Source organism: Watersipora subatra, chromosome 1 (genome assembly GCF_963576615.1).
Source record: "Watersipora subatra chromosome 1, tzWatSuba1.1, whole genome shotgun sequence".
Classification (NCBI taxonomy): Eukaryota; Metazoa; Bryozoa; class Gymnolaemata; order Cheilostomatida; family Watersiporidae; genus Watersipora; species Watersipora subatra.
The window spans coordinates 57,301,511-57,324,228 of NC_088708.1; the positions used below are offsets into that span (position 1 = coordinate 57,301,511).

Consider the following 22,718-nt stretch of genomic DNA (forward strand, 5'->3'; position numbering starts at 1 on the left):
CATGTCACACGGCCACCGAAGTAACTTCGCTTCCTAGATACCATACGTATAGAGACAGGACACGGTTTCATTAGTAGTTGTTATGTATTTGAGTTAAATATTTCTATTGTAAACAAAAAAACTTTGAGGAACAATTATAAATTATAATTACACAGCAGATTTATCAGAAGATCGTTCGGCTGCTCAAAATAAATCACTCGATACAAATATTTTGCTAACCCTTCCCATCAACATAATTATATTTTTTTATTAACATATGAATGTTTTTCTATGCTGAGTACATAACAAACAAAAACAGTCTTTATCATAGTACTGTGGTTTTACATAAATAAATCAGTCAACGATAGTTCATCAGGATGAATATGACACATTACTTGTATTCTACACGAAAGAAAATCACAACCATTCCCCTACATTTATGCAAAACTTAAGTGCAACATCTTACATTTATGCAACCCAATCACAAGTCCGGGTGAACCTTGTCGTAAATTGCTTCATGTTGTTTATTTAACGAAGTAAAAGTATCGTCCCATTTCTTTTTTAACTTTACTCACACGCACGTAAGAAAAAATGTGACGCGTGCTCGCTAGAATTCTAGAATTTTAACCAGCCAATAAGAGCAAGGGTTCGGCACGAAATTTCGAGCAGTACCGAAATAGTTCGCTTCGGCCAGAAATGTCCTCAGCCGAACTTTTTAGAGCTGAAAACGACGTCGTTTTGCGTCATTTAGTTCGGTTCGGTGCCCGTGTGACCACAGCTTAAAAATCACTTAAACACGCTAGTATTAGACTCTAAATCCTGCTATATCAATTAGTTCAACGAAAGACTCAAATTAAATGAGCCCACAACTATAGCATCCTATTGGTGGAAGATCTTTGCAAGCCAGCAGGACGAGTGACTTCTAAAGTAATCATATTTCAAGGGTGCCATCTTGCCAGTTTGCTTTTCGAAAAGGGAGACAATGTAGTGTTCTATGTACTTGGTTTGCAAGTAACTATTTGTTACAAAGTAATTGTAACTGTAGCGACAACTCAGCTGCCTGACTCATTAACGAACAAGAAACCATATATTAGAGTACAGCTGTACATCCAAGAATAGAGCAGGTGGCTGGCTATATCTATCTTCTATACAAATAAATCTCAGTTTTTGTCGTTTGTCTGTTTATTGGTCCGTCATTTGCTATTTGTATGTCTAGTTATAGCAATAAAGTTTTAGAAACAAAAAATGCACTTTGCAGGCATTTGAACTGGAACCTACAAGTCTGCAGACAGGCGTGCTAAACCAGTAGGCCACATTGCTATGCAATGTCACCGCAGGGCCTACTGACATGCTATACAATGGTATAACATGTCATACTTATTACACCTGCCAATCTTTAATGCCGATTGGTTAAAAAATATTCACGCTTCAACTAGAATGCTTAAAGAATGAACTTACACAAATTTTTGTATATTTTATCAGAAAGTATCAGTATTTTTCTATCACTTGTGATTGTTTTTAACGTTTGAGGTGATCTGATTGCCAAAATGTTTCTAGATTAAAATTGATAAAACCTCATCATGATTACAAAACTCAGAAGAAGAATACATGCAAAATGATGACACTAGTTGTTATCGAATATAATAAAGTCTTGAGCCGGTGACAGTTTATATATATCTATATAACTAAGTCTACAGTCAGTGGCTGCATACATTTATATATATATAACTATTGTAAGTCTAGACCAGATGGCTAACTATAGATTTACATTGAGCTAGTATATCTATATAGAGAAGTCTACAGCAGGTGGATGTATACATCTATGTATATAACGAAATCTACAGTAGGTAGATGTATACATCTATATAACAAAGTCTACAGCAGGTAGATGTATACATATATATAACCAAGTTTAAAGCAGGTGGATGTATACATCTATATAACCAAGACTACAGTAGGTAGATGTATACATCTATATAACAAAGTCTACAGCAGGTGGATGTATACATCTATATAACAACGTCTACAGCAGGTGGATGTATACATCTATGTATATAACAAAATCTACAGTAGGTAGATGTATACATCTATATAACAAAGTCTACAGCAGGTGGATGTATACATCTATATAACCAAGTCTACAGCAAGTAGATGTATACATCTATATAACAAAGTCTACAGTAGGTGGATGCATACATCTATATAACAACGTCTACAGCAGGTGGATGTATACATCTATGTATATAACGAAATCTACAGTAGGTAAATGTATACATCTATATAACAAAGTCTACAGCAGGTAAATGTATACATCTATATAACAAAGTCTACAGCAGGTAGATGTATACATCTATATAACCAAGTTTAAAGCAGGTGGTTAGCTGTATCTGTAGTAGGCGCAAGGAGAATAATGGAAATGATAGGATTATAAAAGGAACTCCCCTGGCAATTGTACAGGTCAGCTCATCAATATCGGTGACTAAAATAAACTATTGAGTGAGCTTGTAACGAATAAAATGATCAGTTCTCTTTGCTTTTGCCTTAGCCTCAGAGACTTTAAAATGTAAAGTGACAAATGTCACAATTTCAGTATTTCTATTTATATCAGAGACCAAGTGAGCTATGTATAACGATATGCCAGTGGCTATGGGATTTTATGGTCTTCTTCTCTGGGATAAGTTTGCGAAATTGGATACCCTTCCTATTGAAGGCTAAAGAAACGACACTGTCTTCATGAGACCTCAACTAGGTTTTGTCCAGTCTTCTCTGCCAGCTTAATTAACAATAAGAATTAAACTCAATACGCTTGATCAGACATTGAAATACATTCAAAAATTGTGTTAATTAGCCTAGAGATGACCAATGACTACAACTATCTTTAAAACAAGGGCTTGTTTGGACAAACTCGACTGTTTCCTTGTTTCAAGGATATTATTCATGAGATAACACTAGTCATTCTATGAAACAGTCAACAAATGGTTTAGGCAACAAATTCTACAAAGTTTACCGTTATGCTGAAAGCAAAGGAGACTCAGACACTAATCAAATTATAAATTTGATCAGTGATTTGATTATAATAAAAATAATTGTAATTACTCTTTATTATAAAAGCTGATATGAACAAGCATGAAAAAAATTATCACGTGCAATCTTGATTACATACCAAATATCATGAGCGACAGTTCAGATTTTTAAGATTACCACTTCAGTTCATGGAAGGATCCTTCTCAGGAACCACTCTTTGAGAAATAAATGACATAGAAAAAACTTATTTTGACTGCTCAAATGTTTTGCGTGTTTCTATGCATCAAAGAATTAATATTTAGAAAATGAGTGAAAATCTGAAAAATAAAACTGCAGAAAAACCTAAAAATGAAAGTTTACTTGTCTGCAGATATCTACGACAGCGCAAGGCAAATCAAAATTACATCCACCAACTGCATAGGAAATTGTCAGCACAGCTCAAGGCTAAATATTTTGTGAATTTAAATGATAATTCTGTTATTTAACTGCACTAGAAAAATGTTTCCAGTTTTACTACTCGCTACCACGTTAGGGCAAAGGTTTTTAACCTGTGTTCAATAATAGGGGCTTGGTGAATCAGTCTCAGGAGTTGGGTAGAGATCTCTCAAAGCCAACAACAAAAGTCACACTGATTTGCGAGGTCATATCATTATGAAAATACAGTCAAACATGGATAACTCGGCCACGGATAGCTCGAAAACATGGTTAATTCGAACGGTTTCTTTGGTCCGTTCCCACGTAATGATAAATTGCTATAGATAACTCGAACTCAACACTGTTAATTCGAACTGTTTTTTTGCCCAACGGCTACCGAAACGGTTGTTATCGCTTTAGAAAATCACTTTATTCAAAGCCATAGAGGTAAACCTCATCTTTTCGTAATTCATAAGCGTTGTTATTACCACCATCGGCAAAATAATTTTGTCAACGACTTTTCTAAAGGTTTGGTCAAATTTGATTTATACTGCTATACGATTAATAGCATGGGCTTGCCGGGTCACGCATGCAAGGATTTTCGCCACGCACATACAAAACAAAAACAGCATGTTGTTTTGTATGTGCGTGGCGAAAATCCTTGAGTGCGTGACCCGGCTAGCCCGTGACGAATAGTTTTCCGACGTTGATTCCGTGTTGAATCAACGTCGGAGTGTTGAATGTTTAAAACGTCTTAAAATTGTTTTTATTAAACGTATACGTTGTCATAGCTAAAAAACTATTCATCGTTTGACCTAAACACAGAATACGTGTGTACATTCAATAACTATCCATTAAAAAAGCGTGAGTGATATAGAATGTACCGTTAAACCTCGTAAAACTTTTAATTGAACTGCCTCGGAGTGTTGCTCTTAACGAATCCCAGGTAAAGTAAGGGATTTTTCTTTGGTAACTTTTTCTTGAAGTTGCATAAACTTCAAGAAAACTCGGCAAAATTGATCGTGGGTAAAACGCTCAAAAGAAAAAGTTGTCTTTTCTTTTGAGCATTTCAACAACGATCAAGTTTTGCCAATGTCAATCTAAAAAAACGTCCTGGCAATAACATCACCTCAAACAACAAACCAATCTCAAGTGATAGAAAAATTTCTATACTTTTTGATAAAAACGTTTTAAACTTTACATTAGAAGCATTTAATTCGAAACAAGCCATTTGTGCTTTTGATTTATATTATAGTTTGCATATGTACATGTATCTACTAATAAATAAGTAAATACATGGACTTGTGACAGTGCTCTGATAACTTGAATGCTCTGATAATTCGAACACTTTTGCTCGGTCCCTTGAAGTTCGAGTTATCCATGTTTGACTGTATATGTCATTTGTTATAGGTTCATGCATTGCATTAGTTTTGTTTTTTGAACGCAGGGCTGTTAATGCACAGCTCATTTTGTGCACCAGTAAAACGTATACCTATGTTATAAATGCAAAAAAAACCGTATTTGTTCTATATATATACAGTCAAACATGGATAACTCGAACTTCAAGGGACCGAGCAAAAGTGTTCGAATTATCAGAGCATTCAAGTTATCAGAGCACTGTCACAAGTCCATATACATGTATTTACTTATTTATTAGTAGATACATGTACATATACAAACTATAATATAAATCAAAAGCACAAATGGCTTGTTTCAAATTAAATGCTTCTAATGTAAAGTTTAAAACGTTTTCATGAAAAAGTATAGAGATTTTTCTATCACTTGAGATTGGTTTGTTGTTTGAGGTGATGTTATTGCCAGGACGTTTTTCAGATTGACATTGGCAAAACTTGATCGTTGTTGAAATGCTCAAAAGAAAAGACATTTTTTTCTTTTGGGGTATTACCCACCATCAATTTTGCCGTTTTTTCTTGAAGTTTATGCAGATTACTTTACTTTACCTGGGATTCGTTAAGAGCAACACTCCGAGGCAGTTCAATTAGAAGTTTTACGAGGTTTTACGGTACATTCTATATCACTCACGCTTTTTTAATAGATACTTATTGAATGTACACACGTATTCTGTGTTTAGGTCAAACGATGAATAGTTTTTTGTAGCTCAGACAACGTATACGTTTAATTACAACATTTTTTAAGACGTTTTAAACATTCAACATTCCGACGTTGATTCAACACGGAATCAACGTCGGAAAACTATTCATCACGGGTTAGCCGAGTCACGCATTCAAGGATTTTCGCCACGCACATACAAAACAACATGCGATTTTTGTTTTGTATGTGCGTGGCGAAAATTCTTGCGCGCGTGACCCGGCTAGCCCGTGCTATTCATCGTATCGCTGTATAAATCAAATTTCACCAAACTTAGAAAAGTCGTTGACAAAAATATTTTGCCGATGGTGGTAATAACGACGCTTATGAATTACGAAAAGATGAAGTTTACCTCTATGGCTTTGAATAAAGTGATTTTCTAAAGCGAAAACAACCGTTTCGGTAGCTGTTGGGCAAAAAAACAGTTCGAATTAACAGTGGTGAATTCGAGTTATCTATAGCAATTTATCATTACGTGGGAACGGACCAAAGGAAATGTTCGAATTAACCATTTTTTCGAGCTATCCGTGGACGAGTTATCCATGTTTGACTGTATATAAATCTCAGTTTTTGTCTTTTTGCTTTTTGTGTTAAACCCTGAGTCTAGTTATATCAATTAAAATCTAACAATGAAAAATCCGCACGGCACTAGATTTGATCTTGGGACCTCCAGATCTAGAGGTGGCGAACTTGATGCAGAATAAAAGGAATTCATTGGAAAAATAGTTACAACAGTGGTTAAGATATGCACACTTAAAGCGCTTGCTTGGGGATTGTTAAGCTGGCTCAAAACGCGTGTACTGTCTTAGTAAAGTTTTTAGTATAGATATAGTTTTTCAGGTAAGTTACTCAAACTCATTAGGTAGTAATTCTATTACTCGTGCAACGCCACGCATTCATCTAGTTTTTCAATGAAGGGTTCTGTAAAGCGCATATAAAAGTGATGGGTTCAGTATGTCCAACAAGGAATGAAACTTATTGGCGCAGACATTTTGGCATGACGACTTCTGGCGCAGGATCTAATGGCGCAAGTTACAAGTTCAGAATTTATTCATTTTTCATTGTGACTTGTGGCTCAACAAATTAAAAAAATTGGGAAAAAAATTTGGACATAACAGCTATATTTGCATATTTGACGATGTAGTTCACAAAATCCTTCAATAAAATTTTGTTGATGTGAATATAAAAATTCATGTACATATAGAAAGAATCCACATTAAAGTGGGTGAAGCTATTAACGAAATAATCAGCAGCCGCATTAATTGAATCAACGCATGTTAAAGAACAATAAAATGTCGAGTTAAATAACTGCGAAACTAAAATAAAATGTCAGTTTATTTTTTGATGTATTTAAAAAAAAGGAATTATGTGTGAATTTTCATGAATAAAATAAAGTTTTTGCATTTTCTTGTAATTATCATTGTGTTATTTATTTGCTGTGTTTAAATCATAATTGCTTTGGTGTAAAAATAGCAGTGCTAAAGTCTGGCGAAAAAAAAGTTGTGCGCAGGAAAGTCATGTGCCAGAAAGTCGTGCACCAGAAAGCCGTGCACCAGAAAACCCTAAACCGTGTCCAACAAGGTTAAGGACGACTGTGCTAGTGCCATGAAATATTAAACAAATGATAGACCTGGTAGATACCTTCATCAGCACCGACTCAGATAACTTCTCTCGATTAACAATCTTGATTGCCACCTTCTTTCCTGTGACACAGTGAACTCCTAGCTTCACCAGACCTGAAGTAGATTAATTGGTGAAAATAACATCAAAACTTGCTCACTAGGCCATCCACACATGGTTAGGTGGGTAAAAAGCGGTGACCCGCAGACATATAGAGAAATAGCTCTAGAATTCAAACTACATGTTTTTTGAAGTAAGCGTTACGATTTTAATTGGTGATATCTTTTAAAAAAGCATGACTGTACAAGACATTTGAAATTTGGAACAACTTAATTATTACAGATATTTCATTTTACTGCTAAAAGCAGATTTAATATGAATTATTCAAAAGTTCAGTTTCCATCAAATACTATTCATAAGAAATGTAATTGGCAGCCTTTTTTATGAGATAGTTTTCATGATTTTTATTTACCCACACATGGTAGATGGTACAGTCCATGTTTTATAAAACACATGGTAGATGGTACATTCCATGTTTTATAAAACACATGGTAGATGATACAGTCCATGTTTTATACAACACATGGTAGATGATACAGTCCATGCTTTATACAAAACATGGTAGATGGTACAGTCCATGTTTTATACAAAAAATGGTAGATGATACAGTCCATGTTTTATACAACCCATGGTAGATGATACAGTCCATGCTTTATACAAAACATGGTAGATGGTACAGTCCATGTTTTATACAACAAATGGTAGATGGTACAGTCCATGTTTTACACAACACATGGTAGATGGTACAGTCCATGTTTTATACAACCCATGGTAGATGGTACAGTCCATGTTTTATACAACACATGGTAGATGGTTCAGTGCATGTTTTATACGTCACATGGTAGATGGTACAGTGCATTTTTTATACAACACATAGTAGATGGTACAGTCCATGCTTTATACAACACATGGTGAATAACGCAGTGAAAGAAACAATCATTTATCCCAAATGACTCTCGTATTCAATGCCTTATTAGTAATGCATGAGCAGAAACAGATACTAGAATTTTTAGTACAACTTATATGTCAGCCTTCATTCACTGACGAGCTTGAGGTTCAGAAAGCATCGGCTATTAGCAGCTGTCTTTCCCGGTGGTCTCCTGGGTAATCACAGCACTTTCTTAAGACAATTATGTTAAGCATGACATGACAGTTGAGATTGATGCCGTTTGTTTCGAGACTGCTCTTACGTGTGATAGTGATTGAATAAAAGCTGTTTGATCAGCACAAAAGTATTTTAATATTTAGAGAAACGCATGGAGAAGCAAGGAGTTTTACACAGGTAAAAAGCACTTAAAAATGATAGTAGTATAAAAAGTTTGATCATTCTTCAAGTGCCCAAGACAAATAAAGAAATCTATTAATAAAAACAATTTAATTGCTGTGTAGTTAACATACACAACTTGTAGAAACTACATCTTCATCTTGTACCATTTAAGGTTTATTATGCAGACGTTAGAGTTGTATTTTTGTTTACTATTATTAGTAAAAAATAAGCTTGCTTTGATTAGTTGTTTTTGCAATGTGTTAAGTAGTTTACTACACCGGGAAACAGCAGAGCTTTCCAAGATGGCAGCATCAATCGAATTCAAAAGGAATTCCTCGAGATCATATCATAGAGGTATAATCAATATAACCAAATTAGTCTGTCTACATAAAATAGCTGAAAGTGCTCCGACTTCGATATACGCGTACAACTTGCTTGAGGCAGCCACCCTTCAGGTAATTAGCCTGAGCTAAACCTATGACTGCCTGCAGTTGCTGTGATGCTAAGCTAGGAACTTCTATAAGAGCAACAGCCATCAACACTTGTCAATCGAAATCCTAGTACAGTTATTGTTAGCTATGATAGCAAGAAGCTGACAGCAAACGACTATTTCCGAATGAATACTTTTCCCACCGCTAGGAATGTACCAGAGTGGAGAACAGGAATGTTTTAAGCATGTTATGACCGTTAATCTATATATATATCAGTAAATACCACTTTGTCATCCTGTGTCTGTTCAACACATCTGGTAGTTTGTGTAACTCATGGGCTAGCCTAGTCCCGCACTCAAGGACACACACAATACAAACATTTTGTGTTGTGTGTGTGGGAGTTGGTGGGTGTGGCGGAAATCCTTGAGTGCGAGACTAGGCTAGCCCATGAGTTACACAAACTAACAGACACAGGATGGCAAAGTGGTATTTACTAATATATATATATATTGTGTGTCTGTTAGTCCGCGTAAATGCTACGCATTTCCATATTTTTTGGCTGATTTCGTTCAAACTTCAAACTGAATATTGAAAGTTCAAATTCAAACTGAATATGCTGCCTGCCTTCTACCAATTTGCTAAAATATTTGGTTTTAAAACACTGCCTGGTTCTTGAGAACCAGCCTCTCAAACACCCACCTGTTTGAGAGGTGGTACCACCCACCCACCCACCTCTAAAATGAAGACGATCCCAAGCGATGCCTGGTTGACAGTGTAAATTACAGTTTAGAAGAAACTGCGAAAGAGGTCAAAGGATGGATAGAGAGCCATATTTAGAGCATAAAGAGCTAACGCTTGAATCAAAAGTTTTGCTAGTAATTAGTTCCAAAGCTTATAAAACCAGGTGACCTGTTGCTATGATATGCAAGCTTACCGAGGCATGCATTTAATCAGGCGGCCTCAGATTCTGTTACTGCACTCAAATAAACATGGACAAACATCACCAACATATTTTGAGCGAAACCAATTTTAAAGAATCTCGCAGAAGAGCTATCTTGATCAACTTTTATTCACATCAGAAGTTATTGATACAACCAGAGAAACTACAAAGTTTGTTGTATTTATTATGATTAGCGGAGGGTTTAAGACAAGATGTAATACTTAGATAATTACTTTCATAACTATGCAGATAAAAACATGAGCCATCAACTGGGCATAACAGCATGCCAATGATGGAACAGAGGCTAGATTAGGCACACTGAGTATTCAATGCTGAGAAGAAATAAAAGTAGTTGAGCTGTACTAGTACAACCGTCTACCACGCACTCAAATACATGAGATAAAGCTGTTGTTAAAGCAGTTACAGCCCTTTCATATAGGTTGTTTTATTCCCTCATCGGGATCATCTACTAGTAATAGGCGTGTGATTCATCTAGAAGCTCAATATTTGAATACAATAAAGTTACACAAAGCACTGTTTACCAGGTACATATAATTGTAGAGAAAGAGGCTGCCAGCCTTGCAAGGCATTTGTATCAGCACAATTTTATGCACTCGCGAACAGATGGAAATTGGTCTCTCACACTTGTGAAAGTCGTAAACTCACCCGTTTGTCCTTTACCCAAAGTTTTCTCAAGCTTGTAGGGTCCTACATAATGCTCTTCTTTGCCAGACATATTTGGTTCCAACACCAATCGTAGTGAAGAATAGGTGTTTACAGCATTTCAGCTAGGGATGAACAGGCTCCAAAGGTGTATATTTAAGTTGCTAGTTGAGCTCTCGTTTAGTTTGTATCCAATAGTCAGAGAAGAATTGGGTACCGAGGGTTAACCTAGTTAGCTCCTAGCAGTTGTGTGCTGCCTGTTTACCGCGAGTTAACACCTGTCTTGTCGTTTACATCTATAGTAAGAATGTGCTTATCTAGCTCACAAGTAAAATCAATAAAACCCATTTTGCAATGAAACAAAGGAAAGACAACTTCTCACATAATTACAAACTGCAGCAAAATCAATTGGAAATGAATTAATTAAAAGGTTTGTTAGCATTTTCATGATGTAACAACTCTGTGTATTCATTTATGTAGATAAAGATTTCTTTGTTCCATGCTATAGTGATGCATCAAAACCTGACCATAATTATAGTTTGGGTGCATGGATATCGACCTTGAAAAGGTTGATCATCCATGCTCCCAACATGTACATATCAGCATCCATGTGTTTTTGCTGATATACCTTGAAAATATTGACCAGCCAGAATGTCACAGAGGAGAATACCTATAACACTTGCTAGCCATATAACAGAACATGTTTTATTATCTATCGAGTACCAACCTGTTTCATTTTAATTAAAGTGGGAGCGTCTATCTACATGCATACAGAATGGTACAGTGCATAGTTTTTGCTACATTAGTTTTAGCTAATCGTGATGAGAAGCCGTGAAAAACTAATCACACACAATCACTTGTGCTGAAGAAAGAAGTACCATCAGGCAGTTATTTGCTCTTAAGCATAGTCTATATTTAACTTGAAAACAAACATGCTAGCAAAATTCTGTTTAATAAGTAATACAATATAAACTGTAACTTGTATTATGTGATTGTATTGAAATTCTTTTAACATCTTTCACAAAAAATGAGCACAGATGTGCATTTTGGCTTTCACAACCACTAAGCAAAAAAGCAATCCAGTTTTTATCGACTACTTCCTGTTACGTTGCAGGTTAATTTCAGATGATTAAAAACCTATACAGAAGCTGTGATAGTTACTCATTCAAGCTATAATCAGTAAAACTAGCCTCATATATGTCACAGTCACAGCGATGATATAACCAATAATACTTTTCCTTAACTATAGCCCCATACGCCTACCTTACACGTGTATAACAAAACAATCCGCTAATAGCCAACACGTATCAACTACAGCTGCTAACACGCATTTCTTTGTTCCTACCAGCAACTGCTCAAACAATTAAAAAGGCCATCGCTATCAATCAAGTTGGTTTACTGGCAAGGACAAACAACCTGAAACAAAGAACGACTCTCCATTTTACCAACTTTTGGCAAAAAATATATTTGCATGGTCGGATGACTGTTGGACTAAGCTAACAGTCATGCTTTGTCACAATTCGCGGAGAAATGTGACAGTTGGAAAGGGAGACAACTCTTGGTCAGCGTGTCACAGAGAAGCTGGCACAAGGAATCGCAAGATTTATCACCAGCCGCCTCACCACTTCTTGATTCATCGTGAGTTACTCAATCAGCTCTAACTAGACTAGTAAGTAAGAACTACATCGCTGAGGGGTATCACGTTGGCTCCTGTAGCACTTTCCTACAAATTGAAATACATCTACCTAGTCTTGGGCAGCGATAAACACTGACACGTAAAACATGGCTGTAATATGACGCTTCACATAAAGATTAAGCAATTTCTAAAAATTCATTTGCAGTTTTTAGCAATAAAAAAACCAAAGTTTTATGCATCTCACTTTAAAAAGTAACTTTAAAAGCACTTAAAAAACTTAAACTTTTTAATTTTAAAAGCATAAGTAACTTTTAAAAAAGCTACCTAATATCCTTCACACGCTAGAGAGCTGTAAACCTAACTAAAATGATAGAAACTCAGCATAGTCACTCACACTTTACCTGAACGACTTTGTGATTGGAATGAAAATATACCTTTTGCTAGAGTGAAGGGTTTGATGCTACGATATAACTGTTAATAATGAGAACAGCTTGAAGTGAAATTTTTAAATGCCAAAGGCCCTCTTAATTTTCTTTTCAGCTCAGCGCTTAGCATTAATGCCTGTCATAACATTTTCACAAGTTTTCTACACTCTTAGCGTATAAACGCGTTGTGGTCTACAGCTGAGGTATAGAAGTGAATACTCCATTCCTCAACACGTGAGTGCATCAGTAGTACACTTGATCAACATCGTTTAAGAGAAAAGGGTGTCACTAATATATTCACCTCATTAAGCTTTTGACGCTTAGCTTCAGGTCCACCATGCAACATTCTCTTGTAACCAGAGGGTCTTAATCCTATGATAGTACGAGTAGACTTTCGACGCTTCTTCTTTCTCTTGGCACTTCTGGATAGAAACAAACACTGAGCAATAAACTAATTTCATTCTTGCTTTCTAGAACATTCCCAGTTCTTAATAGATTCATGAGGTACCCTTAAATGCTTGCCTATCTGATGCTCCTATGGATAGTTGTAAAAGTAATTGAGTAATTAATTCTTTTAAAAATTGGGAAACTAATATAAAATGTCATGTGATTCATTGAAATTTTTGTATTAAATCCTTGAAATTCAAAGAAAAACGCTAGCCTGCTATCGATCCTAAACAGCAGTTAAGCTACAAAACAAAGCAAGACAACTAACAAAAATAAGAGGGAAAGAAAATGAAAAAATGCTAAATACTTTTTATAAGGAAAACAAACCTGGATGAAGCAGTGACAGCTTGCTTGGGACCAATTATTGTGCGTTTTCCCCTAATCTTACCAAGAAGTTGGTCATATGGGCAGGAGCCATCGAGAGGAAAGAGTATGCACAAATAGCAGCCTGTCCTCCAATTAATCTCCTTCAACAATATATACATACAGTCAGTATTACTAAAATGCTGACTAAAAAGAACGCTAAAATGAAAATAGAATTTTCGTAAAGTAAAATAATAATAATATAGGTAGGTAAAATATATATTAGCCAGAAGTTAATATAACCTTGTTTTGCGTGAAACATTTTTGTAGTAACTTCCAATTGAGTACATTTTCTTACCCATGTTATTACCATATATATATACACATATCTATAAATATATTTCTCACAGTTTGCGTTTAGGTAAGTAGGTATGTGAATATACGTGTTGTTCCAGCTATAGCTATTAAAATCTAGAAATAAAGAATCCGTATTGCAGACGATTTGATATTGGACCCTTCGCTTCACCAGTTCGACACCCTAGCAATTTAGCCACACGAGCTTAGCCCAAGGCAATATACGTCGCTATATGGGAGCAAATACGCTACGCTTTTGGTCAGGATGCAGAATCATGAGAAGTCGTAGCTCTTACTAGTAAGAGGCTGACACATTGCCAATGGCTAATTTGAGTAAGCTAGTACATATTCGTATAGTGAAACTTAGTAATAAGAGCCGTGAGAGCAAGTTTAAGTGACGTTGCGTTAAATAAAGTGCTGTGAGGATTTTAACCCAGATAACGACTCGTATCGCCAAAAGAATCATAGCAGCTCGTGTAGCTTAACTGGTTAGTTTATCGCCAGGTGAACGGGAGGTTGCGAGATCAAATCTTCTGCGATACGGATTTGTCATTGCTACATGTAGATACCAATCACTATAGCTGGATGGGCTGAACCACAGATGACACACTTTGAGATTTATATAGATATATACACATAAAAATGAAACACTGTTATAGTGCGTTTAAATTTTAGTCAATCTATACCTTGTTTGTAAAAAAATATACATGTATATGTATATCTCCATGCCAGTGAAAGTAATGAAGCATACAATGCAGGTTATATCCTTCTGCATAGGTTAATCTTAACAGAACTGTTGAAACTTAATAAAAATAATTTTGTTTTATCACTGAAAACATTTTGCACAATTATATTATTCTCAACACTAAAGATTGTGGATGATACTAACAATATTAAATATTTTAAGTGTGCAGTTAATCTACATGTCAAAAGAGCATAGAAGAAGATTCTGAGTGTCAAGTGTGAGAAGCAACATACTTGGCATTAAGTTATCCAATCAGATGCGCCTTACAAAACTTTGTCATACCTTTACTGATATTAACTCATTAAATCACTTGCAAGTGCTTGTCATTTTTTGAAAACTTGACAAAAATCGCAAGAAGACTTGAGTTTACAACACTTATAAAGTATACACAGCTTGTAGGCCACTAGGCCACCCATGACACTAAGGTGTCAGGGCTGCCTAGCGGTAGCGTCTTTAAGTGTCAGCCATGGGGTTGGTGGTTCAAGCCCTGCTTAATGTCGGTATGACAAAAAGCTCTCAGCAAGCTTTCAACCCTAAATTGCTGGGTCTTTTGAATCTAGACCATAACTTGAAGGCCCTGTGTACCCCACTGACAACGTGAGCACATCAAAGATCCACCTCTGTCCTTCGCACATTGGGCAAGTAAAATGGCTACCTGGCTCTGTCAGACTGGACATGTTGCAAAATGCATGCCTACGGGTTAATCGGACAGTTCTAGAAGAAGCCCTTGATAAGTGTTAGGACCAACCAAGGTAGCTTATAAAAACTAGTCCTGGTGGTGTGTTTCTCTACTAGAACATGAGAACACTACCAAGCATTGTAGTGTTTGACCATGCCATTACTTTATACACAATAAAACAATGGAAACTGTTGTGTGCACAACAGTTTCCAACATAAGACAACTACTATAACGTATGACACAGACTACTGACACAGACTACTACTAACTACTAAAGCGTATGAAACAGACTACTACTAACTACTATAATGTATGACAGACAACTACTAACTACTATAATGTATGATACAGATTACTACTAACTACTATAATGTATGACACAGACTACTACTAACTACTATAATGTATGACACAGACAACTACTAACTACTATAACGTAGGTCACAGACTACTAACTACTATAACATATGACACAGACTACTACTAACTACTATAACGTATGAAACAGACTACTACTAACTACTATAACATATGAAACAGACTGCTACTATAACGTATGATACAGACTACTACTAACTACTATAACGTAGGTCACAGACTATTACTAAATACAATAACACGAATAAAGAAAATATAGATTTGTTGTATCAGTGATTCATCAGTGTCACGAAGCATTGCCAGCCATTATATAGAATGTGATTTTAGAGGTTAATGTCACTGCTACAAGGGTGTTTGCCGCCATAACTAAAGACGTTTCAAACAGTTGACCTTTACACTATAACGATGTCTTCCAAAGTCTCCAATATAACCCCTTAGAGTAGTTGAAAGAATAATACAAATATTTCTTATAGATACTGAGCATCCTCTTGATACTCAAAGGAATGTATTCTGTACCCACCTGACCATCTCGTGCCACTTTGACCAACTTGTTTCTATTCCAGGTATTCCTTAGATGAGACACTTTGTCGAATGGCACTTCTTGTCTATGAGAAAAGCATTAACCAATCTCTGATTTAGAGTAACTGCGATTACAATCGTAGTGAAAGTTAGTGGGCAATTGAGTGGCAATGAGTAACCTTTTTTATTGCATGCTTAATTTTACTGTTGATGCCAACTCAAGCCAACTAATATTGCTACTATGTAGGCTTTGATCAGATCTAAATACCTGTAATATTTGACAGCTAATATTTAGAAAAAATTTATGACAGGACAAAAACCAAACTACCAATATGAATGCGTTTTTTAACATGGCAGCATGACAATTTCACAATATATAGACCGGCTTTAGTACGAATATAGCTACGGCCTGCAACTTCAACAATTAGAACGCCTTTCAATTTCAATATCTGTAAATCACTTGAGAGTTGGCTAATACAGTGTGTGACTGCTCAAACTAAGAACCAATATAATGGCGGCCAAACTAATGTGAGACCAAGATTAGCCCACCTGCTAATCCAATCTATTTGAAAAACCGCTGCAAGAGACTTTGCTGTCAGGTTTGGAGGAATAGTCCAAGTGACGTCAGCCGGCATCTTCTCACCAGACCTCGATGCTAACCTAGCGAGTCCTTGAAAGGCACCACTGGCTTGCACGGAGAAGACCAGTAAAACATTAGTGTGCGCCTGCCAATAAAAAACAGTCCGGAATGTTTTAAAATCTACAGTTCAATTTCTACTTGTGATTACTTTAACATGCAGAGTTGTTCAACATATGATGAAAATAATGATCAATTTCTACTTGTGATTACCTTAACATACAGAGTTGTTCAACATATGATGAAAATAATGTTCAATTTCTACTTGTGATTACTTTAACATGCAGAGTTGTTCAACATATGATGAAAATAATGATCAATTTCTACTTGTGATTACCTTAACATGCAGAGTTGTTCATATGATGAAAATAATGATCAAATAGTTGATACTATACACTTAAATTCCTAAAATAAGTTATTTGAAATTTTCAAAACATCGCAGTTTCATAATTAAAACTGAAGAAACAAGTACAAGTTAAAATTGAAATATAACGATAAAAATTGTACATAACTTAGTTGAAGAAAATTATGTTATAGATTTTAATTGCTCACTTTACCTTTGATCCAACACATTAGAGAACCTACCCTCATATTTGTATCTATTCATTAAAACATCAAAAGAGCTTTATTATTGACTATTATTACTTTTTCAATTTTGTCTTTTATATTTAACTTTTTTGAAGAGTTTATATAATGCGTTTGCTTTATTTTTATCTGCAATCACTTGAAATACTTATCGATAAGCTTTTGAGCTGTGAAACGAATTGAACGAAACACAGCATTCAACACTTTCTTATTGGAATAATTGTTCCAATGTGTGATGGTTTTGACACATGAAGCAGATTGAAGAATGTGTTAAGTTGGTGTGTAAAGATTTGACTGTATCAGATGTTCAGAAAGAAAAAACAAGTCTTGTAACTAAGACAATTCTAAACGGGCATCAGACAGTAACCAGTTACACATGGTCAATAACCTAACATACGTTACAGTAAGCAGTTACACAAAGGTCAATAGCCTAACATAAGTTACAGTAACCAGTTACACATGGTCAATAACCTAACATAAGTTACAGTAACCAGTTACACATGGTCAATAACCTAACATAAGTTACAGTAACCAGTTACACATGGTCAATAACCTAACATAAGTTACAGTAACCAGTTACACATGGTCAATAACCTAACATAAGTTACAGTAACCAGTTACACATGGTCAATAGCTTAACATAAGTTACAGTAACCAGTTACACCTGGTCAATAGCCTAACATAAGTTACAGTAACCAGTTACACATGGTCAATAACCTAACATAAGTTACAGTAACCAGTTACACATGGTCAATAACCTAACATAAGTTACAGTAACCAGTTACACATGGTCAATAACCTAACATAAGTTACAGTAGCCAGTTACACATGGTCAATAACCTAACATAAGTTACAGTAACCAGTTACACATGGTCAATAGCATGACATACGTTACAGTAACCAGTTACACAAAGGTCAATAGCCTAACATAAGTTACAGTAACCAGTTACACATGGTCAATAACCTAACATAAGTTACAGTAACCAGTTACACATGGTCAATAACCTAACATAAGTTACAGTAACCAGTTACACATGGTCAATAACCTAACATAAGTTACAGTAGCCAGTTACACATGGTCAATAACCTAACATAAGTTACAGTAACCAGTTACACATGGTCAATAGCATAACATACGTTACAGTAACCAGTTACACAAAGGTCAATAGCCTAACATAAGTTACAGTAACCAGTTACACATGGTCAATAACCTAACATAAGTTACAGTAACCAGTTACACATGGTCAATAACCTAACATAAGTTACAGTAACCAGTTACACATGGTCAATAACCTAACATAAGTTACAGTAACCAGTTACACATGGTCAATAACCTAACATAAGTTACAGTAACCAGTTACACATGGTCAATAGCCTAACATATGTTACAGTAACCAGTTACACCTGGTCAATAGCCTAACATAAATTACAGTAACCAGTTACACATGGTCAATAACCTAACATAAGTTACAGTAACCAGTTACACATGGTCAATAACCTAACATAAGTTACAGTAACCAGTTACATATGGTCAATAACCTAACATAAGTTACAGTAACCAGTTACACCTGGTCAATAGCCTAACATAAATTACAGTAACCAGTTACACATGGTCAATAACCTAACATAAGTTACAGTAACCAGTTACATATGGTCAATAACCTAACATAAGTTACAGTAACCAGTTACACATGGTCAATAACCTAACATAAGTTACAGTAACCAGTTACACATGGTCAATAGCCTAACATAAGTTACAGTAACCAGTTACACATGGTCAATAACCTAACATAAGTTACAGTAACCAGTTACACATGGTCAATAACCTAACATAAGTTACAGTAACCAGTTACACATGGTCAATAACCTAACATAAGTTACAGTAACCAGTTACACATGGTCAATAGCCTAACATAAGTTACAGTAACCAGTTACACATGGTCAATAGCATAACATATGTTACAGTAACCAGTTACACATGGTCAATAGTCTAACATAAGTTACAGTAACCAGTTACACATGGTCAATAAAGCAGCACAGGGAGTTCATCACTTACCATGAAGGCTTCATTCCAGCGAATTTCATTCAAAGGCGTTGTTACCCAGATGTTGTGATCAAATGCCATCTCCAAGTTCTCTCTGTTGGCGCTTTTAACAATGTAGAACTTTGTCTCCCTTTCTTTGTATAGATTTCCAAATAATTTGTTAGAGAACGGTGCCAACTTACTGTCCTACAAACAATAAATATTTATCAATAGCAGAAGATCAACTCTGTGTCACTCGAGTACCAACATTTTTATGATTCACGTATGCATGTTTTTGTCAGAAGGTCGTACAAAAAGGTGTCATCATTGACGAAATGTACGTATGGATAAATGGTTACATCATACAGCCATTGAAACCTTTGTAATGACTTTGTTAAAAATGTGTGCATCGTATATACTTATTATTGTGACACAAACAACACCTAAAATAACAAACCACGCCAACCATGAAAGTATTATACACAGTTACCATAACAGACATTCCAAAGTTCATAGGCATTGGAAGAGGTTTTTCAAGCTTGGGAGGACCTTTTGAGAGAATAGGGGATGTCAGCCCCTCAAGTGGTAGCTCTACAGATGCCTCAGGCTCTTGTGGAGGCTCAATGTTAGCTGGCTCTGACGGAAGCTCTGATGTAGGATGACTAGAAGTTTGAGAAGCTTGTGGCTCCGAGGCAGGAACAGATGTCACATCTGAGGCCGTGACAGATCCTCCCGTGGTTGAAGCAAGTTCTCCTTCTTCCATGTCCTCCTCCTCTTCTTCCTCAACCATAGCTGTATAAAGCAACCGGTATATGGTGTAGCTATAGAATAGCTTTACCGAGATATATTTGATACACAACAAGGAGCATCAGAGCCTGTCACTTTAATGTTATCGCTCATCTACATTTTATTACCGTAACAACGCTCGCTTTTTCTAAACCCAAAAGTCTCCCATCATACAAATGCACATTTATTGTACAAAAGTGACTAAGCTACAGTAATGTGCTTAACTATACAAAATTACAGTAATGTACAAAAACATACCAAATTACAGTAATGTACAAAAACATACCAAATCACAGTATTGTTCAAAAGCAAACTTGAGTATAGTATTGTAATAGAAGGGATTACGCTATAATCCAAAGGCAAACTCTACTAGAGTGTTGTACAATAACTTCTGACCATAATTCTTTATTTAACACTTGACAAAGACATCTACAATAATTCTCATTGTGTGCTACATTGTTTTTCTGTTTGACATCAGATATCTCACAGATGGTGATACATTCATTACTCACCTAACATAGCCCGAAGCTCCTCCTGCTCAGCCAGCAAAGATTTCATTTCCTCCTCTTTTTTCTGCCTCTCAGCTTCCATAGCTTGCGGTTCTTCCTCTATAACCTGTAACTCAGCACTTTTCTCTACAAATACAATTTTAAATTTACATGATAGACAACAGTGAAATTCATGATAGCTGCCAATAGAGCATGTCTAAATAAATATCAGAATAACATCAAATAAACAGTTTTATTTCTTTTTTTCTTTTTTCTTCTAAAAAATCTTCAATTTTTAGAGATTGTTATGACGTTTGCTTAAAGGTTGACTTGCAACAAAATTCACATTACAGTTATTTGGCATCAAAAGATTCACCATGTCTTACTCACACTGTGCTGTAGGTGCAAAATATGTGGAAATGTGATTACAAGCTCTTAAAAGCTCAAAAACGAACAGTTAATTGCAGCAATCACGAAAACGCCGTAGATTAGAATCCCTTTTCAAAACGGCTCAAATGGGACGTAGTTGAACACGATGGTTTCTGTTTACACTTTCATGCAACCTCCTTCATCAACATATTTTTACAAATATACTTCACGCATTCAATAAAACCATGTCTATTATCCTTACGTCTCTATTTCACCACTATTGTAATGCTGTCACTTTGAGCACTGATATTTCAAAACCTACCGTAAAAATTCGTTCAATTTTTTTAACCTTAGCTCGAAGGAGTGCATATCATCTTCTGATAAAAATGACGAGCCTGTTGGTCACCTGTGATAGTGGAAAAATGCTGCAGAAATTGTTCGCCCCATTTGGCAGGAAGTATGGGTTACATGATCAGATTACGACTAAATAATTAGACCAGGCTGAAACAAAACTGTAAAGTTGCGAGCATCTATATTTGAATTTATATTAGTAGCATCTAATATTTCTACCTTTCCGGTAGAACCGGAAGTGTTTGTCATAAACTAGTGCTACGAGACATTTTATAATGAGCCTTCAATTTCCTGTGATAACATCACGTGTCAAAACAATAACCACAATGTTTGAGTACGTCATCAAAATAAAGTGATTCCAAGCTACGGCGTTTTCGTGGTGGCCGCGATTAACTGTTCGTTTTTTTAGCTTTTAAGACCTTGTAATCACGTTTTCACATATTTTGCACCTACAACACAGCAGAGTAAGACATGGTGAACCTTTTAATACCAAATAACTGCAATGTGAATTTTGTTGCAAGTAAACTTTTAAAAGACAAATACGATTTATCTGGTAACTTTTAATAGGCAAACACAATCATCCATACCAAAGGCCGGTTGTGTAAGAGTTCATCAAGCTATGATATAGTAAAAATATAGGCCAGATGTTGCTTAGATCAACCCAGGAAAAAGTTAGCAAAAAAGTTTTATTGTTAATATACAGGTGAGTTGCCATAAAATTATACAAACTACTGGATAACTATGATAATCTGTAGATAATAACATAAAAACATGCAGATAATATAATTAACAATCATAACAGTTACCAGAATCAGATGAAGTCTTCTTCTTTGGAGCCATATTTTTATATACGACTTGGATAACGCAGCAGATACTGAAAAATAATTTGGTAAAACATTATCTACAGCAACAAATCGAGAAGCCTATAATTACAGTTGTGCAATGCTCACACAATACTTGCAGTACAGAGACATCGACAAGGGTTTTAACATTCCTGTTAGGATCGACAACATATTGTCTTTCTCGAAATGACTGAAAGTCTATTCATGTTGAAAACACAGCTTCTATTTCAGTATTATCCTATTTAGCTTTTGTAGAATGCCACAGAATTCTAAGCCACAATATGTCAATAAATGTGACCGAATTGACAATAGATGTGCTTTCAACCATGAGACATGTTCATATTTTTTTCTTTTATTTTTCTCTTGTTTATGCTCATGCTAGCTTATTTACGCTTGTTGGCTTAAGTAATGACATACAAGCTTGAATTAGATTTAACGTACACCAGAGCTTTATTAATAACTAGATGACTGACTGGCATTGCACAAGTAATAAAATAATTAGCCAATGAATTTGAGTAACTTAAGCTAGTAACTAATGTTAGTAACTTAAGCTAGTAACTAGATCTAGTGACTAAAGTTTGTCTGAATCTTACTATAACAAAAGCCGTGTCTGAAGCCAGATTAATAATTGTTACATTACCCAA

General features: G+C 35.5%; 2 protein-coding genes across 2 annotated transcripts in view; both read right to left on the bottom strand.

Moving 5' to 3' along the window:
- Window positions 1-10,580, bottom strand: part of LOC137393206 (serine/threonine-protein kinase BRSK2-like) — a 49,264-nt gene extending 38,684 nt beyond the window's left edge. The window contains exons 1-2 of the mRNA XM_068079657.1: window positions 10,511-10,580; window positions 7,168-7,262 (exon numbers count right to left, since the gene is read on the bottom strand). Of these exons, the coding sequence (XP_067935758.1) occupies window positions 7,168-7,262; window positions 10,511-10,580 (165 nt within the window). The remainder of the gene's footprint in view (window positions 1-7,167; window positions 7,263-10,510) is intronic.
- Window positions 10,581-11,407: 827 nt separating this feature from the next.
- Window positions 11,408-22,101, bottom strand: LOC137410094 (YTH domain-containing protein 1-like). Its single transcript, XM_068095679.1, has 9 exons — window positions 22,039-22,101; window positions 20,537-20,659; window positions 19,729-20,030; window positions 19,272-19,445; window positions 16,543-16,718; window positions 15,995-16,079; window positions 13,343-13,482; window positions 12,870-12,990; window positions 11,408-12,230 (listed from the first exon to the last, which is right to left on the bottom strand). The coding sequence occupies exons 1-9, from the start codon at window positions 22,070-22,072 to the stop codon at window positions 12,174-12,176; spliced, it is 1,212 nt and encodes a 403-aa protein (XP_067951780.1). The 5' UTR covers window positions 22,073-22,101; the 3' UTR covers window positions 11,408-12,173.
- Between the last annotated feature and the right edge of the window lie 617 nt (window positions 22,102-22,718).

Coding starts and splice junctions, on each gene's coding strand:
- LOC137410094 (XM_068095679.1), bottom strand. CDS start 22,072: ATGGCTCCAAAGAAGAAGACTTCATCTGATTCTG. Junction 20,660..22,038: donor GAAGACTTCATCTGATTCTG/GTAACTGTTATG, acceptor TTGTATTTGTAG/AGAAAAGTGCTGAGTTACAG. Junction 16,719..19,271: donor GCTGGAATGAAGCCTTCATG/GTAAGTGATGAA, acceptor TTTTATTGGCAG/GCGCACACTAATGTTTTACT.